Here is a 25,600-nt window from a genome sequence, read left to right as displayed (position 1 = left end):
AATTTCATCACTAATTAGAGGTATTAAACTTCAGACATCTGGTTCCTATCACCACCACTGTGAACAGTTCTCTGAATGACTTTATTTACATCTTAACCATTTAGTTATTATTAGAATTTTTTTAATGGTGGAGTTCCCCTTTAAGGTTAGGCATTAGTGAACATTTGGTAATAGTAATGCTGTTTAGTATCAGCATTTGGCAAAGGTAATGCATAAGGCAATCGAAATGCCCCACAAAGACAGGAATACAAGCCAGTGTGTGTGTGTGTGTGTGTGTGTGTGTGTGTGTGGTAAAGGGGGAGGCTCCGTTGCTGATGCCGGGACACACCGCGTTTTAGGCAGCGCATCTCTCGGGCTGCATGGCGCCTTCTCTCAGACTCTAAAGCTGCTCTCTGAGCTTCAAAAGCACTGAAACTTAAGAGAACCATGACGGATCTCTCGGCCTCGTCCCCGGTCCCTGACCCCGCTGTGGTGGACCCCTCCTCGGCCGTGAGGAACGGCCGCTGCGCCGCTGCCCTGGAGCCCAGCCCGGCCAGGAGAGACGGCGATGTGTGCGCTACGGAGCAAGATCAGGAGATGAAGATCACAGACAGCGTGGAGGGGCAGGGTAAGGACGAGAGGGGTCGGGTGTTAATGTAGCATTTATCAGGGTTTACCTTGATAAACCCGCTGTAAAGCCATAACTACTCTAACTATAATGTATGAGCTCGTCTTAAAGGGGAAATGCTCTGTTCTAGTAAACTCACTGAGTTGGAATTGTTCCCAGTGGTCGCGATAGGAACCAGACATCCACCTCTGAAAGCTCCCTCACAAAAAGTTTTTACATTAAATGTATTATGAATGTGCTGCCTGATGTCTGACACATTGCTTTATGATTATTTTTGAGATAAGGTTTTGGCCTAAATCATGTAATCAAATGATTATAAATCATTCATGGTGGATGGATACATGCAGAGTATTGTAAGGCAAAATAGTCCCCAAATAAAAGTCTTTTTTCTCAGATTTTCCACTATTTTACCACCATCGGCATTCCACGTAAAAGCTCAGGAGACACATGCACGTTCACTAGTGGTTTTGGGTAGAACATAAAATGGCTATTTGGGTTATAGACATGGTGCCCCCTGATTCCTATCACCACCACTGTAAAGAAATCTTGAGTCTCTACAATGAACCATTTCACACCCATTCATCTTTAACCTGTAGACTATGTGGCACACGCGCTGATATTGTTATGTCAAGGGTTAGGAATTCAACCCTTAGGGGACATTAATGTTCCTCCCTACACGTAAAAGATGCGATACATATCTGAAATTTGTTTAAATTTAGATTTTGGTATTTTTTATGATCCTAGAGATATTCTGGCACCTTTGTGCCTCATAGCTTTCACCACCACTGGGTGGAAAAAGCAGTAGCAAGTCACATAGACTATTACCTCAAAGGTGAACTCCGCTGACTTTTCAAAATGTATGTATTTAAATGCTTAACATGAAAAACAAAGTCATTCAGAGAAGCTTACTAAGTCGGAATTGTCCACAGGGGTGGTGATACCAGGTGTTTGAAGAGTTTAATGCCTCTAAAAGAGAGAGTTGGAATGGTTTCGAACAATGTCTACGACACAAATATAGCTACTTTAATTATTATCCAAAAAGCATGTTTTATGCAAAAACTTGAGCTCAGGACTGTTGAGGTTCCTACCACCACCACTGTAAGCAATTCTGACTCTGTAACTTTCTCTAGAATGATATTGTATATCATACCATGGTTTGCAAGTACATCGTGCCCAATTTTTAAAAAATGGTGTAAATACCCCCCTAAAATAATATATTAAAACACATGGTTCCTAAAGCCTGTGCGCCAACTAGGGCTGTAATGAAATATCAATTTTAATTCGCCCATCAGTTCGAAAGGCTATGATCTGATTGTGCTGATCTCATTTACATCAGTGTGAAACTTTAGCCAATGCATGTTATGGCGGATCTCAGCTTGTTCAATGTTCTTTTTCACTCTGATTCGGAAGTTTATTATGAGCAGAAATGGGAACATTAAAATTGGTTGCTGATGTGCTGATCCTGTAAATCAACAGAGGGGAATCCTGTATTATTGTTCGAGCTCCCAGCTATGACTGTTGTGTACACAGATTGAATTCATTCCAATCTGCCACCAAAGCAGCTGCTTTATCTCACAGTTTGTCTGTCGTATGTAGTAACTCATCACAGTAATTAAAATGAGGGCGGAAAGATTATTTGGTTTAATATCGAAATTGCAATTTAAAAGTTTCCAAATCAGTGCAATTTTGAGTTTAGTTAATATTATTAACATCATTTTCTTGTAAATGAGTCAGCAAAAGCAAAAGCAGCCCAACATCTATGTAGAGGAGTTAACACATGACAATATTTTATCGTTATCCTAATAAACTAACTGGCAGTCTGGTGTGCAACATTCTGCATTTAGGCCTCCAGCCAGAATAAAATGTACATTATGGTCTTTGTGGCCAAAGTTTGAGGTCCGTAATTTATAGACAATAATCACAATTTAAATTGCAGTCGCAATATTGGTTAGAAAAATCGCAGTGATATATTTTCCCCAAATCGACCTTATTAAAATCCAGTCCACATGTTAATGCAGTTATAAGCAAAAATAACTCAAGGCTGTGTGAACTTTCTGCTCGTTTGGCTTTGAGTTATATTGGCTGCTCTAGCTAATGTATTTGAGTACCTTGTATAATGAATGTACGAATGAGAGTCCTCTCAGGGTCGGTTGTCCATAGCTGATCTTAATGACACCTGCACCTCATTAACGCACGGATCGGTGTGAGGCAGGCTCATAATTGAGAGGAAGATGAGAACGGCGCAGTTGGAGTTTAGTAAGCGATATAGCAGCTCATCTACATAAACGACTGCAGAGTACAAAATCTCTGCGCAGCTGTTTTATATTCCTGTCGGTAGTTTGCAGATATGAGTGTCAGGATCGAAGGGGAATCAGATTCATTCTTAAACCATCATTTGCTGACGGGTCAAGGGACGTCAGAAGGATCAGAATAATCTTTAAGTAGAGATGGTGATTCTAAACACACTGTAGGGTATTTTTTATGATCATAGAGATATTCTGACACCTTTCTGCATCATAGCCTCAGCTTTCCACACCACTGGGGGGAAAAACAATAACAAGTTAAATGGACTATACTGCTTATGTAAGCTTTAAACCTGGAAGGGGTTCTCCACCCACTTTTCAAAATGTCTGTATAATTAAATGTTTAAAGGAAAACCATCAATTTTTTAAATTTCGGTATAGTTAGATGCCTTCTGCCCAATGACACCTGGGATAGCCTCATGCACCCCCTCAGCCCATAAGGATAAGCAGTTTAGATGATGTGTGTGTGTATGTGTATATATTTCTATAGTTACGATGTAAATAAAGTCATTCAGAGTGGTTTGGTGTGAAATGCTGTGTTCTAGAGAAAATTACCAAGTCAGAACTGCTCACAGTGGAGGTGATAGGAACCAGATGTCCACCACTAAAAGCTGAAAGTTTTTATATAAATAAATCATCATGAATATGCTGCCTGATGTCTGACACACTGTTGATTATAGCTTTGTGGTAAAGTTTTGGCATAAAATGTATTTAGATCCATTTATTTTTCTCCATATACATTGTCCCAGATTTTTTTTTAAAGATTTTACCATCATCAACAGTCCATATAAAAACATAAAAATTTAGAAGTGTATGTTCACTGGAGGTTTTGTATAGTGAAAAAATGGCAATTTTTGTGTTGTAGACATGGTGACCCCTGGTTCCTATCACCACCACTGTAAAGAAATCTGAGCCTCTTCAAGATGTAAACAAAGTCTTTCAGAGTGGTTTGATGTGAAATGCTCCATTTCTAGAGAAACGTATTGAGCCAGAATCATTCACAGTGATATTGATAGGAACTAGATGTCTGAAGAGTTCAGTCTCTCTAAAAGCTCCCTCATGATTGCATTGTGTGATGCCAGAGACATTGTTTCATGGAAGTTTTTCAATTTTTGAAATAATTGGTTTTGCCCTAAAATGATTCTTTTTTTAACCCAGTCATGGCGGAGGGGTACATGCAGGGTGTTGTAGAGGCAAAATAGACCCAAAGAAACCAAATAAAGATGTCGGAATAATCAGAATAATCTTTAAGTAGAGATGTGGAATTTCTGGCTTGATAACTGAAACACTGAAATCTCTGAAGATCAGAATCTGCAAAGATAAGAACTGGGCAGTTCAGTTCAAACATGCAAGGCCAGTGTATTGTGTCGGTTTCATCTCAAGTCAAGTGAGCTGTATTGCAAATGTATGACATAAATAAGGTGATAAATGCACTCTTGCTGTATTTGAATGTTGCTGCTACTAGTGTTGTAGTACTTCAGCCCAGTCTTGGTGTCATCGTGATCCCAACACCGTTTGGACTTGGCTGTGTCCTGGTTTCAACATCACACTGGAGAAACAATTTGGATCTTTAACTTAAAAAAGTTAGTTACCAGGCTGGCTTAAAATTTGAGTTGATCGAAAGAGTGCTCTAGGGTGGTCCTGTGGGGGTCCTGACCTTTGAAGAACAGGGTAAAAAGGGGCTAACAAAGTACACAGAGAAACAGATGGACTAGTCTGTAATTGTAGAACTACAAAGTGCACCTACATGGTAAGTGTAGCTGATGAAATGGACAATGAATGTAGAAACAAGGAGTTTTTAGTGAAGTGGCTGGTTGGTGTATATTGTGCATCCTTTTAGGATAAATACTGTTCAAAGATTAACTTCACCTTTACCAAATGATGACAGCACATGCTTCTGTGGATGGAAACCTCTTTGCACATCTACACCTCAACACACCTCATCATCCTCACAGCCCACTTCAGCACTGCTCCACCATGTGAACTGTAGAACTGTGCTGCTGTGGAGTACCTGAAATCACACCATGCAATCAATTTTTGCAGATGAATAATTTATAAGGGTTTTTAATTTGCTGCTGGTGCCCAGACTACGTGGTGGCTGGATGTGGGCTGCAGACAAGACCGCCAGGCCTTTTGTTGTTTTCAGTAGTCTCGCTTAAAGATTTGGGAAATGAGTTTCCCCCCCAAAAAGATTTAGTTGGTTGAAATGACAGTTTTAGTCACAGCAGGTATAATTGTAAATAAGAAGTCTGATGGAAAATTGATTTTACTATTCGTTTTCTGAAGGAGTGCCTGCAAGGCAAGGAAGCAATGACTTTAAAAACATCTTCAGGATGAACGAATGAAAGAAAAAGAGAATGAAAGACAAAATAAAAGTAAAAATGAAAAAGGAAGTAAGAAAGAGAGGAAGGGGAAAAAGAGGAGAGTGGAGAATATAACTACTTCCACCTAATATAATAGTTCTCATTAATAAGTCAAAGAATCCAAATGTTATGAAATAGGCATGAAAATGAAAGGAAGCAGAGAGAAAAAACAAAGAAAGTATAAGAAAGAAGAGGAAAGGAGGTATGATAAAGAAGTTAGCGGAGCAATAACAGAGTCATACAAATCTAGATGGGAAATCAAACCTGTCACAATTATTACATAATCGTCTAATCACAATTAGTTGTGATGGTCACATTTATTTCGAATTATAATCATTTTCCACAGTTGGGTATGGTGGGTTAAGGCAAATATCCGTATGAGGATGGGAGAGATGACAGGGAGTTGTAATGAATTAAAACTTAAATGTTTGCTTAAAAGGTTGTGTTACGATTTGACTTTTCCCAGAATGGAACGTTTTTGTTTTGTTCTCTTCCATCCTAAACGATATCAGGCATGGGAAATTGTAGGTAGAGTCATGCGGATGTGTTCAGCTTCCGCTTGGACTAACGTGCAGAACAAGCAGAACCGGGGGGAGGGGGCCAGTGACCAGCAGGTTTAGACTCAGTCCAAGCCTCTGAGAGCTTGTAAATTTAGATTTTAAACAGGAGTGTTACTGAAAACTTTATTTTAGTGGGGGATGCTTTGAAGTAGCTTGCTAGCCTGGAATGTTGAGTAGGTTTCTGAGTAAAGCAAGATGGAGTTATTGATTGTTTGGATCACTCTACCATTGTGTCATGAATATAATATATTCATGACACAATGGTAGAGTGATCCAAACAATAATAATTATATATACAGTCCACCACATATATTATATACAGTGGTGGACAAAGTAAACAAATCATGTACTTGAGTTAAAGTAGAGATGCCCAAGGTAAAATATTACTCCAGTAAAAGTAGACGTTCCTCCCTTTAGACCTCCACTTGAGTAAAAGTACTAAAGTATTTGCCTTCAAATGTACTTAAGTATCAAAAGTAAAAGTACTAAAAGAGTAATTCTGGCTCTGATGTCCTGTTATCATTTTTGTAACAAGACTGGCTTCATGAACTCTTTTCAGGTGAAAGTCCTCCAGCGTCTCTCTTGGTAAACCAGTCTTTTAATAGAACGTCATTAATTAGTGACGCTGACGTCTATTAAAATGATTATAAGCACAAAACACTGAAGGCAAAAGGTTTCCATTCGGTAGAACCGAGTGGCTCTGAAATCACTTTTACACACAAGCAAAGTTTCAGTTTCAGATTTATTTACAACTTAGTTCCAAGTTTAAGTTGAATAAAAACTGGCTTTAAACTCAGGATCACAGATGAGCTCCTTTACTATGTTGATCTGTAGGCCTCTGTTCATAAACATAAACCAGCCAAAACAAATTTCCCATAAAATTAATAGTAATAGTTAATAGTATAAATTCAGAAAAAAGCCATGTCAGTCTCGACTGCATATGTGGACATATTTCTACATTGTGCTCTATTTACACAAAGTTAGGTTAGTTCATCATTTATGTTGAACAGACTCTCCCAAACCTTTACGCTGCTGCGCTGACGTTGAACCGCCTGCTGCACTGGGTCGGTATGACCAACAGGTCAAAACCAGCTCTAAACAAAGTGACCGCTGTGCCCTGATTGGAGTTCTTGCTTTGCGCTTCTTTCGTTTTTACATATTATGTTTTTATACACACAGAAACCAAAAGGAACAACAGATTTCTCAAAATGTAAAAAAGTTTGAAAAGTAGTGAAAAAGTAGTGAAAGTAAAACGTTGCCCAAAATGGAAATACTTTAGTAAAGTACAGATACAGGAAAAAAACTACTTAAGTACAGTAATGAAATTCATTTACTTAGTTACTGTCCACCACTATATATATATATATATACACGTCTTGCATGGATATCTCAAAAGAAGGAAGGCTAATTCTAAAATGTCCACAGTCTCAAACTGTGTCGGTGGTGTTACTCATAAAGCATTAAGTGATTTTGAAATATTTTGAAATAAATGAGCAAAATGAGTGCAACATTTGTCCTTTTCTGCATGTAATGTGACTTAAAGTCACAGTGATCAATATTTAAGTTCTGATTTAGTAACTTTGTCAGTGGTGTTACAGCTTTACTGATATTCTCCAATATAACAGACATGTTACATTTGAATTACAGACCATATCACAGTGGCAGAGTGACCCATACCTGATGGCCAGAGTATATGTGCACGTGTGTGTCTTCTAATCATGTGATTTGGGGGGTGGGGGAATGGAGGGTCCTTTCTCGAATTCTTGCACGCAGTGGTAGACTACTATGCCACATTAGCATGTGACTACTGCAGGTCTGCTTAGCAGGTCACTTTAGTACGCCAATGGAGGAGAAAAATAAAGCCTGAACAAAGACAAGGCTATGTAGACAGCAGGGACAACAGACAATGGCTAGTCAACTGGGTCTTATGGACTCAATGGAGTACTGGTTACATTGTTCAACAGCTTACTGGATCACATCCCCCCTCAAATTGTCCTCATGGTGGGAAACACAGAGCTGGCTGTTCTGTAAAGTATCATTAGGAGCTTCACGTTGCCTGACATTTGCGAAGTTACGGCAGACAGTGAAACGCCATAGCTTGTGACAAATCTTAGACCTGTCCTCTGCATATCTAGGAAGCCTCTCCATGTGCTGAACTGACTCGGAACATACTTAATACAAGGAGCGTTCTTGAATAAGCCTGCTGTAAGTCCTTTTTCTTTCCTTTAAACTAAGATAATTCTTGGAACACTTGTACTGATGGTCCCCAGTAGTCTATTTACAAATGCTCAAGAAGTCAGATCAACTAATGATGCTCGATTAACACTGTGTTAACAGGGTTTTGGGTTGATATGAAGGTGACAGTTAGACGTGGTCAGGCTTTACAGTCAGGAAAAGAATACTCTGTTAGTTATTGCAAAGATTTAACACTGGATTTTCACAGAAAAATACTATAGTCATCAATTTAGTGTGAAAACAACTAATATTTTCTGCAGTAACATGACAAATTACTCTGAGGTTAATGTTGCTGCACAGCATAATGGGATATGAGAGTAAACAGAGAAAAACTGTAAAGGTAAAATGGCATAAACATTGAAAACATTTGAAGGTTTGCTCTAGCACCCCCCGCGACCCTGAGGGAGAAGCAGCTTAGAAGATGTGTGTGTGTGTGTGTGTGTGTGTGTGTGTGTGTGTGGGTGTTTCTGTTTGGACAGCAACGATATATTTTGTGCATATACAGTGCAAGACATGGTGCATAAATATGTTCACTGATAATTTTATATATATATATATATATATATATAGGTCAGAAAGTGAAAAGTAAATAATTTCATATGTTAATTTACAGTTACTGAATTGCATTACTTTTACAGTTATGTAAAAATACAGGACATTACTGTACTTTAATTGCAGCTGATTGCTGTAAGTGTACAGCCGAATGCAGCTACATCACAGTAATATTGTGGTGCAAGTGACTGAAGTGACAGTATTCACAGTATACAGCTGCTATTTTAGTGCTATTTACAGTAAGTTAGTAGTAGCCAGTAATTCACTGTAATTCACTGTAATCTTTCAGTCGTGGGCTGGAGGTTAGGGATCTGGCCCTATGACCGGAAGGTTGCTGGTTCAATCACCAGGGCTGACAGTCCATGACTGAGGTGTCCTTGAGCAAGACACCTAACCCCCAACTGCTCCCCGGGCGCAGTGGATAGGGCTGCCCACCGCTCCGGGCAAGTGTGCTCACTGCCCCCTAGTGTGTGTGTTCACTAGTGTGTATGTGGTGTTTCACTTCACGGATGGGTTAAATGCGGAGGAGGAATTTCCCCGGTTGTGGGATCAAAACAGTATCACTTAATTTTACTGTGAAATGATTTCAGTGTAGCTATTCAGTTGCAAGCTATTTAAAGACAAGGTGAACATCTACGAAGCATTAAACTTGCTGTGGACCACCAATATAGTTTTATTAAGTTCTCTCTTTCTCTTCTCTCTCTTTCTCTCCCCTGAACTGGCACTAGAACAGGAACTCTGCTAACAAGTCGCATCTCCTGTGACTTATGGCATCTGGCTTGCAAGCAGAACTAATTCCCCTTTTATTACAGGCAAAACAACAAATTAGCGAACCCTAAATCTTGTAGGAGACCATTCGATTCAGCTAATTTAACAGGCCCATTTAGCTCCTGGCAACCCATCTCACTTTCTCTCCCTCTGGGCGTTTAGCTCGCAGTACGCTTAGTAATAGCCCAGACTCACTGGGCTTGGTGCGGTCATACACCAGCAGATTTCTAATAAGCCCTTGTCGTCTGGCTCCAGTTAAGATGACAGGCTGATTGATATCAAAGGTCTTTAACGCTGTGTTGTTATTGTTTTTCTGACAGGTCTGTTGGAGAGCAGTATGCGCCTGAAACCCCATGAAGCTCAAAGCTACAGGAAGAAGGCCCTGTGGGTGTCGTGGATTTCCATTGTGGTGACGCTTATCCTGGCAGTGGCAGCGTTCAGTAAGTCCACATTTCAGTACTCTGCTTGCCTTCTGTTTTGGGTAGAGTGGATGGATTTTGTTGCTCCTTAAAGTCATATTTGGTGTCCCAAGTTTGCTTCTTTTGTTTTGCACTGGAGTTAGTTGCATAGGAAGTAAAGGAAAATGATGTCCGCCAGTGAACAAACTATGCACCTTCCAAGGCTTGTAAGAGCATATGAATATTTATGTAAACGATTACAGGGCAAATACTGTGTTATTTGCACAAGCATTTGTAAATACAGCTACACTAAATGTCTAAAGATTGTAGACACCTGCTCACCCAGCATTTCTTCTGAAATGAAGGGTAATAACTGGACATTTGTCCTTGTTTGCTGCAGTAATAGCCTCTTCATGTAAAGCCTAGGAAGGCTTTACACTAGATGTTGGAACATTGCTGATTGCTGATTGCATTCAGTCACAAGAGCATTAGTGAGATCAGGTACTGATGTTGGATGTCAGTTCTGGATCACTCCAACTTATCCCTAAGGTACTGGATGGAGCTCCATCACGCCAGAGAACGCACAGGCCCATGCCGGGGGTGCTCTATACCCCTCTAACCCACACTTGCGCATATTGACCTTAGTCTCATGTGCAGCTGCTCCAAAGTGTCCCATTCCATTGGTCAAGTCTTTTCTATGGAGATTATACAAGCTGTATGTATGTGACTGAATACCTTTGTCAGTGGTAGGTGCACCTTAAATGAACTGAATTTACTAATTAGAAGGTGCCTGGATAGATTTGGATATAATTGGATATAAATAAGTGTAGACTCAAACTGACAGGAATTGAAAAAATGACACAGGCTGACATTCTGACCCCACTTACCTACACTAAGTTAATTACTCACTGCTGTATGACTAAAAAGTCAATAAGTATTTGACCCAGGAATCCTTTCAGGCATGAAATCCACTGATCAAGATATTGAATCGCGATGCCTAAGCCGTTTACTCTTCAGGTGGCTCTGTTTTGGTGTACAAGAACCTGAGGGCTTTTATACACTTTTCAATACTTAGTGCATGGGTGTCAAACTCAATCAGTAATGGGGCCACATTAAAATAATCTCATCAGGTCTGTGGGCCAGAGAAAAAATGTTTTTACTTCATTTTTAATTAATGCTGTGTTATAAACCAAACTGGCCATTGTTTATTTGAGTGACTGTTGCCTTTCTATCATCTGGAACCAGTCTTCCCATTCTCCTCTGACCTCTCACATCAACAAGGCATTTTCATCCACACAACTGACCGCTCACTGGATATTTCCTCTTTTTCGGACCGTTCTCTGTAAACCCTAGAGATGGTTATGCGTGAAAATCCCAGTAGATCAGCAGTTTCTGAAATACTCAGACCAGCCCGTCTGGCACCAACAACCACGCCACGTTCAAAGTCACTTAAATCCCCTTTCTTCCCCATTCTGATGCTCGGTCTGTACTTCAGCAAGTTGTCTTGACCACCTCTACTTGCCTAAACGCATTGAGTTGCGGCAATGTGATTGGCTGATTAGCTATTTGTGTTAACAAGCAATTGAACAGGTACCTAATAAAGTGGCCAGTGAGTGTATGTCAAAAAGTATTCACACACTGGATACTTTCCAGAAATCTTGCCATAAAAATCTCTCAAATGCACATTATCTTTATTGGAACAATGTTTGCTTCCTTTAATCCACAATCTATTCAGTACTTAAACAATTTACCAGCTTATCTATCAGCTCAAAGACTTCTCATGGCAAGACTCTGCATAAATGAGCCAGTCAATCAACCAATCAGTTTTCTTTGTTGTTGCGAACCTAGCAGTAGCTGTTCCTTGAAACATCTGCTAGAAGATGTCCTGGATCTTTTGTCTGATCTTTGTTCAGCCTTGTCAAGTAAAAGCTTTAGTAAGACGGGAGACGCTCTCTCCTAACCCCATTTGGGGCTGCTGAGACACTGAACAGACCACACAAGAGCGAGGAGAGATTACACAGCTTTTGTATCGACTGTCTTGATTGACGTTCCATAGTGCTAAGCGCAACGTTATATGGATTTGAAGAGACTGGCAGGGTCTGTCAGAAAAGCTGCTAATTCTAATGGAGGCATAGCACTCACTGCTAGTGATTGATTGTGGTGCTTGTGCACTAAGCAGGCTCTTTTTGATGGTTATGGGGATATGGGGAACTATACTGTTTGCTGCAAAAGAAAAAAAAAGAACAATCTTTGTGATCAGACAACAAACTAATGACAGTACAGCTGGGACCCCAAACCTTTGGATATGACTGTAGTTATGGTGATTCTATTCTGACCCTATTTCTTGGATGCCTTGTGTTTTATCTGAAACATAAGCTTTCTCACCCAAGTTCCAGAGATAACTAGGCCAGCTGGGTGTAGAGGGCTTGATTCGTGCCATGTTCTGAAAAAAAGTGGGTTTTTCTCAAGATCTGATTTGCATATTTAATGTACATGAGATGCAGTGTCCCATTGCAGTGTGTGCTGGACCTGTACAGAGAGAGAGAGAGAGAAAGAGAGAGAGAGCAAGAGAGATACAGGTGCAGAGGAAGAAAGGGAAAGAAAGACAGAGCTATATACGTACATAGCTATAAGAAGAAACAGGCTGTCCACTGAAACATGGGAAATTGTAGGAATGACAAGCTTCTTTATCTCATTAGATTTAGAGACAAGAACATTTAGGACAGAAGGGATGTGTGGATATGTGTATAATTGCACTCACTGGCCACTTTATTAGGTACCATGCCAGTAAAAGGTTGGACCCCCTTTTGCCTTCAGAACTGCCTTAATTCTTCATGCCATACTTTCAACAAGGTGTTGGAAACGTTCCTCAGAGGTTTTGGTTGGTTATTTGAGTTACTGTTGCCTTTCTATCATCTCAAACCAGTCTGCCCGTTCTCCTCTGACCTCTCACATCAACGAGGCATTTTCATCCACACAACTGCCGCTCACTGGATATTTCCTCTTTTTTGGACCGTTCTCTGTAAACCCTAGATATGGTTGTGCGTGAAAATCCCAGTAGATCAGCAGTTTCTGAAATACTCAGACCAGCCCGTCTGGCACCAACAACCACGCCACGTTCAAAGTCACTTAAATCCCCTTTCTTCCCCATTCTGAAACTTGATTTGCACTTCAGCAAGTTGTCTTGACCACCTCTGTGGTCACATGTCTAAATGCGTTGAGTTGTGGCCATGTGATTGGCTGATTAGCTATTTGTGTTAACAAGCAACTGAACCTAATAATGTGCCTAATAAAGTGGCTGGTGAGTGTATATGTAAATTGTGTTTTTTTGTGATATCACAAAAATGAAAAAATTCAAAATGGGCAGTTTTTGCTGCGTAGTTTCTGTATGTGGACTGTATGGACTGAAGTGTAAACAGTACAACTGGAAACTTTAAAAGTGTTTGCATGTATCAAACTGTATTATTTCTAAAAAGTGAGGAGAATTCAGTTGTCCATGATATGGGTCCTTTAATTGTTGTGTACAATCTTTCTACAGAAAGTAAAACAGTTCTTTACATGTATTTTTAAAAACTATTTAAAGCATTAACATTAAAAGAAATACTTAATCATGTAATTTACGGCCTAGTTAACTGTGTGATTATACAGTTACATTTAAATAATTGCAAATTAACAGCACAGCGGTAACATACTTATATAAAAGTCACACACACACACACACTTCTTCTTCTTTCGGCTGCTCGTCGCCACAGTGGATCATCTGCCTCCATCTTGCCCTATCCATTGCCACCTCTACTTTCACACCAAACACACACATAAAACATACTTAAAACATACTTATATAAATTTCATATTATACAGGGTGAGTCAAAAGTCACAGGGCACCGTGTTATTTTATTTTTTATGCTGTCACAAGCCTCCATGATGCGGTGCTGAAGGTGGTGTTTGTTGCGGATTTTCTCAGTGTACACAGTTTGTTTGAGATGACCCCAGATATAAAAGTCAATAATAAAATAAAAAATAAAATAAAAAAAAACCTGTTCTTCGACTTTTGACTCACCCTGTATATATATATATATATATATATATATATATATATATATATATATATATATATATATATACAGTATTGCCATAAGTATTCGCTCGTCTGCCTTCACACGTATATTAACTTGAGTGACATCCCATTCTTAATCCATAGGGTTTAATATGATGTCGGCCCACCCTTTGCAGTTTTAACAGCTATAAAGAACAAGACAAGAACATTTAGGACAGAAGGGATGTGTGGATATGTGTATAATTGCACTCACTGGCCACTTTATTAGGTACCATGCCAGTAAAAGGTTGGACCCCCTTTTGCCTTCAGAACTGCCTTAATTCTTCATGCCATACTTTCAACAAGGTGTTGGAAACCCCAGATATAAAAGTCAATAATAAAATAAAAAATAAAATAAAAAAAAACCTGTTCTTCGACTTTTGACTCACCCTGTATATATATATATATATATATATATATATATATATATATATATATATATATATATATACAGTATTGCCATAAGTATTCGCTCGTCTGCCTTCACACGTATATTAACTTGAGTGACATCCCATTCTTAATCCATAGGGTTTAATATGATGTCGGCCCACCCTTTGCAGTTTTAACAGCTATATACATATTTTACATATTTTACTAAGGGTTAAGTCTAATATTCAAAAATTTGGATACCAAGCGAATACCGTTGTTATCTTGTAAAAACAGAGTGTGTCAAGATCTGTGATATATTGGACAGTAAGTGAACAGTCGGTTTCCACAGTTGATGTGTTGGATGTGGGAGAAAGGGGCAGATCTGAAGACCTGAGCTGAGGCAGATCTGAGACCTGTGATCTGACTTTAACAAGGACCACATCATTATGATCAGAGGACTGGGTCAGAGAATCTCGGAAACGGCAAGGCTTGTGGGAGGTCTTCCGGTCAGCACTGGTGACAGTGATCGAAGGAGTGATAAACAATTAGCTATTGACAGATTGTTGGGCACCTAAGGCTCATTGATATGCAAGGACAGTGAAGACTATCACATCTGGTCAGAGCCAACAGAAGGGCTACTGTGGCACAAGTCACAGAAATTTTAAATGATGGTTACAATGTGTTGCAACACATCGTGCATTACACCGTGCTGCATATGGGGCTGCGTAGCTAAGGACCGATCAGAGTGCCCATGCTAATCCATGTCCACCATCAAAAGGGACTACAGTGGGCACACAAGACCCAGAACTGGCCTGTGGAAGGATGGTAGAAGATAGCCTGATCCGATGAATCCTGTTTTCTTTTCAATTATGTGAACGACTGGGTATGTGTGAGCCATTTACCTGGGGAAGTGATGGAAACAAGATGCACTGTGGGAAGATAGCAAGCTGGTGGAGGAAGCGTGATGCTCTAAGCAACGTTCTGCTGGGAAACCCTGGATTCATGTGGACATCAGTTTTCCACACTGCCCAGAGAACCGCTTGAGGAACATGGTGAGGATTTAAAGGTGTTACCTTGGCTCCAAGTTCCCCAGATCTCAAGCCCACTTTGGGATGAACTGGAAACAAGTCCGATCCACATTCAGAGATCTTGTAGAGTTTATTTTAAACCATGTAATGATCAATAATCAGTGATAGAGTGTGGATGAAATGGTCGAAAGCGGTGTTTCTGAACCTCAACATGAAGAGATTATATGGCCCATGTTTGGTCTGCAAGTGTGCAAACTGATCTTAGAATTGTCAGTTCCTCCTTTCATAAGATGGGCCTGACAACTGGTATTCACAAAGAATCTGAGCTGCTTTGAGCTGATCTGAGAGCACCTTTTGGAATCAACGTGACCCTTAATAGACTTCACTGACCGCTCTCTGCTTTACTTCTTGCCTCTATTTCATCTGTAGTCCAATAAAATTGAAATTAGCTGGTGGTCCGCTCTTTTGGTATTGAATGGATGACGTGCAGTTCCACTACGTAATGAAGTGGTCTGATTGAAAAGATTCTAAACACTGACAGACATTTTTAGCGATGCCTGATGTGCAAAAAAAGTTTGGCTCAAAGTTTTATGACACACTTCTATAACCTAAGAATAGCTTGCATTCAGGTCCCTTTATTTGCAGAATAATAGGCCTTAGTATGTAATAAGATTGGAATTGTAGGGTTAAACAAATATTTACATAAAAGTATTTTCTTGTTTTAATTGAATTTTCAATAATGTTATGACAGAGATTTATCTTTTGCATTATGAAATACAAACAAGAAGCCTTCGTAGAACAGTCCTACCAAGGATCCACCCTTCTCTTCTGAAGCCTGGAACACAGGTATTTTATCCCTTGTAACATCAGCACTCAAACCTTTTGAGTATTTAAACCACCTAAGAGCCAAAAAAATTTCAGTTTGTGCTTTAAACAATAGTTTAGATAAGAACATGCTCAAACTGTTGATGATCATCAAGAATAAACTGAAGAATTATCTGCCAAGACCAAGATCCTTCAGGCCAATAGTGTAAATAAAAATGATTTGAGACCCACTGGCCAATCACTGTTTCCATGAGTCATGTGTGGAAGCAGTAGATACTGTTGGCCATTGGGCTTAGGGGGTGCGTTTGTAAGACCATGACTCATCTCCAGGAAGCCTGATCACCTTGTGTAAAACCTCACATGTGTTGACTCACCATGCTCTGACTGAAATCACCGTCACGCACCAGAATGTGTGCAAACATAACAAATCTTTCATTTGAATGACCTGAGCATTGTATAAATCCCATGATTTGAGTATCATGTGCTGTCCATTTTTGGGACAATCTTGATTCGAGGATGTGTAAAATCTGTATTGGTCAAACAGTAGTCAGGCACAGCTGTGACCATAGTCACGCTACTACTACAAAGAAGTGCTTAGTCATGCATCAGTCTTAAAGCAGTAACTTGGCAATAAGTCAAACTTATACTGTATAAGTGAATAATATAGAGTACACCAAACAACTTGGCTGATCAGCTACATTTGAGGAATGTCTTCAATGAGGCTAACAGCAGGGGGCTTGTGACTCCTCATCCTTTACCGCAGTCTCAAGAGGATGAACACCAGGCTTTGTTCTCCTCTCTGCTGTGTTGACATCCTAAGACTTTTGCTTCTTCGGGGGAAGTCATGTGATATGGCCATTCACATGATGAGCTGGACATGCTGATAGCATGCAGATGTTGGTCTGGGTAAATGCATTCATTATGGGCTGGCCATGTGGGTATGACAGAGGGAACGAGGCAAAGGAAAACTTTTTCAGAATTGCTTGTGGCTCTCAGCGTTTCTGTAGAAGCAGGAGAGCATTTAGTTCCGAAAGATACAAAGGCAAAACTGGGAAAGACAAACTGGTAATAGATGTATTAGGATTACCTTTTGAATGCAGATAATATTAGAATGAAATTTTAGAAAAAGGACACAATTTAACTTGAGCAGTGTTTTGTTCTTGTCCTTTGGTGGAAAACCAATATTTCTTCACTGTTTTTGAATAAAAGACTTTGACGTAGGATGTAAACCCTGCGAAAGTCTAGATAAATCAGTACTAATATAAATATAATAATAATAATAATAATAACATAAAAACTCATAAGAGCTGGTTCTGAATTCATCATTTTTGTGATGTCACCGAAACCAACACATTTCTATACATCTGCCTATTCAGGCTGCAGCAGGTTAGCCCCGCTCACTTATGTTGAAGTTATTAGGAGTGTTTGAGACCTGATTTCTTTTTAAATGAGATACAATACAGGGCAGCCAATCAGAACAGAGCTCATTTACATATATCAGTCTCAAAATTGAAAATAGTAGAAAATGTAGACTATGACATTTAACTCTTAAATGCTTATTATTATTAGAACTGCCGTGAAACTGACGTGACCGTGATCCAGTATCCAATTATTTCTTGGAGTTATTGAGAACTTACATTCACCCATGTGATAGTAGCTTTGTTTACTTGCTTTTGCTGTCTGAAAATCTGTAATGAATAGAAATAATAGAAATTCATGTGTCTAGTAGTGGTAAGGCAAGACTGTGCCATGCAAGTAAATTGCATGTCTTTGCTGCTGTGACAAAGATCCATTTCCCCTGAACAAGCTGACAGTTAGTAAGTGGGTGTGCCGCATTCTTTATATGACAATAAGAGTATTGAACTGAGCCATACATTACCGCTTTATAATCAATAATTTCACTAATGTAAAGCCATTTACATGTACAACCTCATTTCCAAAAATACTGGGACACTGTGCAAAATGTAAATAAAAACAAAAGGCAATGATCATTTGAACACTATGTTTGAAAATAGTACAAAGTCAACATATCAAATGTTGAAACTTGAAAATTTTAATTTGATTGTTTTTTGAAAAATATATGCAATGGGCACTAATGCACCCCATCACGAATACAAGCTTTTGAACTGTGCACTGATAACAAGCTGAGTGGTCTTTAGCCCGGAGGACTCTTCAAAAGAATTTCAAAAGAATTTCAAAAGTTGCTTTGTCAGACCACAGTAGACTACTTCACATCTCCTCGGTCCATTTTAAAGAGCTCAGGCCCAGAGAAGGTGGCAGCCCATGCAGTGATTTCCACTACAGAATCATGATGAAGACCAACAAATACTGGTTTTCAGCCTTGTCCCTTGCATGCAGAGATTTCTCCAGATTCTCAGAATCTTTTTTTTTTTCAGTTCTTTATTTTGAGAGACAATCACAATCAATCACCAAAATCTTCATTTGTAACCACCTTCCAGGTCAATTTTGTCTCTTAATGCTTTTTTTTTTACATTTTAAAACAAACAATGAACTACAATGAAGAAAAAAAAACATCTCTGAATCTTTTTTGTGTTATTATGGACCATAGATGAAAGAATTTCCCCAAATTCTTTGCTATTTTATGTTGAGAAACGTTATTCTTGAATTGTTGCCCTATTTGCCAGCCCAGTCTTTCACATAGTAGTGAACTCCTCCGCATCTTCACTTCTGAGAACTCAGCCTCTCTGGGATGCTTTTTTATACCCAATCATGTTATTGACCTGTTGCCAATCAACCACCAGGTGTTTTTCAGCATTACACAACTTCACCAGCCTTTTCTTGTCCCCGTCTCAACTTTTTTGGAACGTATTGTTGGCATCAAATTCAAAATGGGCAGATATTTATCAATAAACGATAAAATTTCTCAGTTTTAAATTTGACATGTTGTCTTTGTACTATTTTCAATGAAATATAGGTTTTAAATGATTTGCACATCACTGCATTTTTGGAAAAGGGGTTGTAGATTACTTAGTGCATACCTATATGTATGCTATCAACAAACACATTTTTGCCATGTTTTGTCATTTTTTGACATAAAAAAGAATGTAATGTACAGAATGGAAAGTGAATGTAATTGTAACTCATTTTGGAATTGACTATGAAATAATGAATTAGTTCATTTCATATACTATTGTCTATTTAGTTAATTTGCTAGTTATCTGACATGATTTTGTCAAAAATTACTTTTTTGTTGAAAAAGTAGAAACAAACCTCTTGGTACAGAATGTAAATCGAATGTAAAGTGAAATTCATTACATAGTTATGTAATTAATTATGGTAAATAGTAAGTATGTACAGTTAATTAAGAATTATAAGGGTCTTCTAAGTGTAAATATCTCAAGTGATCACACATTTTAGAGTGGTACTATAATAGATATGTCTAAGAAACTTTAATTTATTGGTGAAGCCAGACAGTGCAGGCTTATTTCCTAACAACAGACTGACAGTTTGCTTAGGGCTCAGATAAAGCCGTCAAATGAGATTTGTTTGTGGTACGCCGGTGAATAGAAAGACTCATAAATGGGATGTGCAGAGCTCAGAGAGTGGGTGTTAGAGGTTATGAGCTGTGCTCACTGTTACCGTTCCTCCATTCACGTCTAGCTGCTGTGCTGTTTCATCTGCTCTGATGCACTCCACTGGGACACGGTGGATGCGGAGGAAGAGCGCAGCTCGGGTAAACAACACAAACACTCCACGCCGTTCCTCATGGAACCAACAAACACTTTGGCTGGGAAAAGAGAACATCCTGCCCTAAATTTTGAGATGTGATCCTAACGTCACACACCAGACAAATGCCACACGCCACAGAGCATACACATTCACTGCACTAGTGCCTACACAGGGTTCTAGCTCTCATGGGGAGGGGCAAACCTCAGCAGTGGGCCCAACCAGCACAACGTTCCACAGCTATTTTGTACTGTTTTTGAAAATAACAGGCATTTAATTAGACAGAAATGCCATGACAATGCTTGGATAACAATTTGTGATAAAATCATGTGGTTATCTAGCTTATAGTCCACTTTGACAGAATTACAAATGTGGGCAGTATGCAAGTTATCCCTGGTCAAATTTATTACATTTGTACATGTTAAATATAGCAAAAAATAGAAATTGTGAAAGTTCCCTGTAGATGATGTACTAATTTATTTTCCTGCTATTGTTGTATATATTATTATTATTATTTTCCCTTAATTAATTCATTTGACCTGCCCATTTTCCTCTCTTTATCCCTTTGAATTAAGCAGGCTCTTTTTGTTCCTGTGCCCTTAAGACTGATAAATATACTGTATATAATACTGTCAAATGATTAAAGCAATAATTTGAGATTAATCGGCTTCGTCTTATTTGCTCAAACTTGACCCTTAAAGAAGTGTTTCTGTTACAGCTGTATGAGTGGACAACATAAGCTTCAGCTGAATGGTTTTATTACTTTTAATAATTTACTTGCATTATTTTCATCGAATTAAAAAATGAACCTCGTGGAAATGCGGAGTGAAGAGGACAAGTAAGACCAGTGCAGTTTAAAATTTTCATCACCACTGTCACGTTAGTCAGAGTGATTTATCTTCACATTTCAGGCTGATTGTTAGCCGACTCAGAGTTTGTAAAACACTGTAGACACACTGTTGCTGTCAAGGACATTATACTTTCTCTAGTTATCCTCTTTAGAAGAGCTGTCACCTGTTCAGCAGCCTCAGAGTTTGTATAATGGAGACAGTTGGCAATAAGTGACCATAAGGGACAGTGATCATATCTGTGTATCTGAGCTCACTATTATACTAAATTAAGTGTGAGTATACATAATATAGAATAAATACATATTTGTATATAGTCTCTTATTTTTTTTTTGTTATTTTCATTCTATATTCTAGCACATTGCTATTGCTAAGCTTGGCAGTGCATTCTTATCATCTTAACATACCAAAGCAGTGACTTTGACATGTGTAATACTTGGATTATGACTCTGATTGACATAATCCTCAATACCCTTCACCTGCTTTACTAGTTTTGACACTTCTTTGTATTCTGTTCACTTTTGTCTTGTTATGCTGTCTTATTGGTGACAATGAAGTGACATACACCTGTCCAAGGAGCAACTAGGTAGCCAGTCATCCATGTACGTATGTTTCCTAGTATAGGGGTCCATGAATTAGGGGAGGGCAGAATAATGATATTTCTTTAAAATATGTGACAATACGCTTTTCTTAACACATCATGGGTATCGATAAACTTACAAAGTGAGCATAATTAGGCTTTTTTCACGGTACTTATTGTAGTGCAGTTTGTGAAACATTGAATAAAAAGCATTGTAGTTGTAGATTTGTTATTATTTTTATATTTCTATTATTTTTGTATTTTTTTATATGCTGTGATGCATATTATGTATTGTGAAAATGTCCTAATATATCACAATACAATATTTTTGCCATATTGCCCACTCCTATCAAGGATACACATTGTTTTTTTCCCTCTGTCACTTATCTTTATTTATCTTTATATGCATATATATGCACATAACAGTTGAGATTGATTGTTGAGAGAGAGAGAGAGAGAGAGAGATACACAGACAGACAGACAGACAGACAGACAGACAGACAGATCTGTATTGATCCCGGAGGGAAAGTGCAGTATTTCAGTAGCAAGACATGTAATTACACATAAACTTACATAAACTATGCAGAAAAATACAAAATAGAAATAAAACTAGACATAAGTTAAAGTACAAGAGAAATAAAATAGAGTATAAAAGTATATTTATTTACATATTTACAGGGCATATGAGACAGATTCGCTGTATTTACAGACAGCAGGCACTGAGTGGTATGAGGTAGTCTAACAGCACGTATCAAAGACATGACTAACTTTGAGTTGCATCAATACTGTAGTGTAAAGTAAAGTGCATAGTGAAAAGTGTCATTACAGTAATAATTGTGAAATACTGCACAGTGTGTATTGATCAGAGAGGAGATACAGAGATGTGGTTCAGCAAAATCAGTACCGTCTGTGTGGTAAGGAGAACTGTTGTAGAGCCTTATAGCAGTATGTAAGAACCCCCCGCCCCCCCAACGCTCTTTAACACAGCAGAGCTGTAACAGACAGCCACTAAATGTGCTTCTCTGTTCAATCAGTGTAGCATGCAGAGGGTGTGAGGTGTTGTCCAAGATGGCTAGCAGCTTGTTGAGCGTCCTCTGTTCTGCCACAGCTTCCAAAGAGTCCAGCTTGACTCCTACAAGAGAGCCAGCCTTCCTAATATTTTGTTGATTTTGTTCAGAGCACTTTTGTTAATGCTGCTGCCCCAGCACACAACAGCATAGAATAGAGCACTCGCTACAACAGACTGGTAGAATGTACATAGGAGCTTAGTGCACACACCAAAAGACCTCAGCCTCCTCCTCAGGAAGAAGAGACGGCTTTGGCCTCTCTTGTACACCGCGAGAGTGTTACAGCTCCAGCTTGTTGTCCAAGTGCACACCCAGATATTTATATGTCCCAACCACCTTCAAATCAACACCATCAATAGTGACTGCTGACAAGACAGGTTTGGACTTCCCAAAGTCCAGCACCATCTCCTTAGTCTTACTGATGTTTAGCTGCAGCTGGTTCAGCTTACACCAGTCAACAAAGTCCTTCACCAGCTTCCTGTATTCCTCCTCCTGTCCATTCCTTGTGCACCCCACAATGGCCGTGTCATCCGAGAATTTCTGCAGATGACACGACTGTGTTGTACCTGAAGTCAGAGGTGTACAAGTTAAACAGGAATGGAGCTAATATTAATAATACTGCACACAGCCCTGCAGTCGCACATACTGAGGTCGTCCAGTCAGATAGTCCATTGTCCATGAGATGATGGATTCACCCACCTGCATTAGCTGGTGGATGCAGGTTCAATGCCATCAGGTCCTGCTGCTTTGCTCTGCTTGAGTTTTTTCAGTTCAACCTTCACCTGATTAGCAGTGAATGTAACATCACTGCACATTCCAGTTGTGGGGAGAGGGTGAGAGGTGTCCATTGCAGAGAGTGGTTGCTGATGGTCACAGGTGTGAATGGCCGTGGTGGAGGAAGGTGAGGCTGAGGATGGCCCATGGTGTGGTTGTGTAGGAGCATTAATCTGCCTAGGAGATGTCGTCAAACCGGACAAAGAACTGGTTCAACTCATTTGCCCATTCACGATTTCCCTCTGCTGGAATCGGGCAGTGTTGGTTTAAGCCAGTGATGTCTTTTAGGCCTCTCCAGACATCATGAGTGTTATTCAGCTCTAGTTTGTTTTCCAGCGTGGACTTGTACTCCTCTTTGGCCTTCTTTATTAAGGTTTTAAGCTCCTTTTGTATCCTCTTCAGTTCCTCCCTATCTCCTGCCATGAATGCTCTTTTCTTCTGGTTCAACAGAGACTTTAAGTCACTGGTGACCCAGGGTTTATTGTTTGGAAAGCATCGTACAGTCCTGGAGGGTATAACAAAGTCCACACAGAAATTGATGTCGTCAGTAATGCATGATGTTACTGTATCAATGTCCTCCCCATGTGGTTCACACAGGACATCCCATTGTGTAGCCTCCAGACAGCCGCTGAGAGATTCTACAGTCTAAGGTGACCACTTGTGGTCCTTGTGGTCACTGCCTGTCTCTGAACCAGATATATAGCTGCGTTCCACCCATCAGGTTGTTATGACTTAACAACACATATTACAGAAGTTTGGCTGTAGTCCGGTTTCTAGTCCTACATTTTGTAATCGTTGGTACTTAACCAACCAGTTGATGTAACTGATTGGCCATCCAGTGTCACTACCAGTTATTACAAAATTCAGGACCAGAAACTGGATTCTAAATTAACACTGTGTGTTATCCTGAATAGCATAAACTTGTAATCAGCTTGCGCTTATGAACGAATCGGATCCAAGCTGATATTCTCAATGGCCTCTATAGACGGTATATCTTGTAACTCCATTTTTTCAGCTTGTATTTTGTTCCAGCAGCTGTTCCTTTTTTCTGTCTTGATATTTAAATGTTTGTATTGTTCTTTTTACGTTTTTAGCTTATGTTGCTAATTTTGGAAAATTTAATGTGAGGCTGATATGATGCCGTTCTGCACACATTTTAACCCATGCTCCACTATTATTGCTACCTGATTACCTTTGGGTTCAGGAGAAACCTGCAAAAGTGTACTCCCAAGAAGACACTAGAGTATAAAATATGAGCATGTGCTTTCCGAAACAGCTGCAATCTGAGCAAGATTTGCCCACAATCCCAAGTGTCATTAGTTCCACCTAATTAGGTTTTATGAGTGTACTTGTAGGCCATTCGGGCTTGGTAATGCACCCATCAGCAAAAAAAGCCCAAGTCCCTGCCTACTGGATCATCAGTCACTGTCACCATAACAGTATGGTGTCGAACAGACCATAATCAGTGCACAGAATTAAAGCTCAGTTTCCATTTCCATCATCAATCTTATCACTATTATTCCAGTGAAATGTCATCACCATGTTGTGCAGTTAAGCCTGAATGGGGATAAAGTGTATGTATAACAAGCATCTCATTACACTTGAGAACTCATCTCTAATTAGAGTTGCTTTCTTTTAACAAATTCAGCTTTGGATTGTGTTAAATGTTTTAATTAGGGATGTCAAATAATCTTAAAACTATAAACCCTGATGTCTTCCTCCCAGTTCTGTGATAGAAATTAATTAGGACGTTTTTCTTTCCACCAAAGGAATTTTAAAACTCAGGTAGGCATTATAAGTTGCAAATGGAGCTGGCATATTACTCACTTACTCGTGTGTAGCAGGCTGAAGATTCATGCAAGGGGGCACTATTAGAACCGAAATAGCTTTTGGTGCTTTGCCTCAATGACACAGTGCTTCTCTGTTTATTCATATTTCATTAACCATGAAACAAACACATATTTTCTCATTAGAGAACCTTCACATGTCGAAGATAAATGTTGAGTGAATCACTGCTTTTAGCCTGAAAACAATGCTTTTTTTGGTAATTTGGAGCAAATTTGGAATGAATGTCAAACTGGTAATGTACAGTATATGAGGTGAAAATGAGGCTTACTTGTCTTCAGGAATGGAGATGACTAATAATTGAGTTGAACATCTCATGGCACATACCATATCTTATTTTTTAAGCAATCAGTCCATCCCAGGTACTATCAAGTTATCAACTCTTAATGATGTTAAACTTTTCATAGACATTTCACTCTATAATCAAATCTATTCTATATTTACTGGTTTTAAAAATGTATTAAACATGCTATGAGCTGAACATACGTCTGAATACATTACACTTATTTTACCCAGCTTGTTTGTCATTATTCCTGTGTATTAATCAAATGATTTGATCAATTGGCTTAAATGTGGTATGTAAATAAGAAAAAAAAATGTTTGGCAACTTCATGCTTTGTTTATGCCCATAATTCTAAGCTGCAATTAGTAAAAAGCAATACCTAAAAATGTGTTAAAATGAATACACTATATGC

The 25,600-nt window shown here is 39.1% G+C and overlaps 1 protein-coding gene across 1 annotated transcript in view; it reads left to right on the top strand.

Moving 5' to 3' along the window:
* Positions 1-302: 302 nt before the first annotated feature.
* The window catches only part of tmem163a (transmembrane protein 163a), a 91,349-nt gene continuing 66,051 nt past the window's right edge, over positions 303-25,600 (top strand). The window contains exons 1-2 of the mRNA XM_017695011.2: positions 303-607; positions 9,709-9,828. Coding sequence (XP_017550500.1) covers positions 427-607; positions 9,709-9,828 — 301 coding nt within the window. The 5' untranslated portion in view covers positions 303-426. The remainder of the gene's footprint in view (positions 608-9,708; positions 9,829-25,600) is intronic.

The sequence above is a fragment of the Pygocentrus nattereri genome, chromosome 6 (genome assembly GCF_015220715.1).
Source record: "Pygocentrus nattereri isolate fPygNat1 chromosome 6, fPygNat1.pri, whole genome shotgun sequence".
NCBI classification, from domain to species: domain Eukaryota; kingdom Metazoa; phylum Chordata; class Actinopteri; order Characiformes; family Serrasalmidae; genus Pygocentrus; species Pygocentrus nattereri.
The sequence above is the reverse complement of the archived record's forward strand: the minus strand, read 5'-3'. Positions and strand labels throughout refer to the sequence as shown.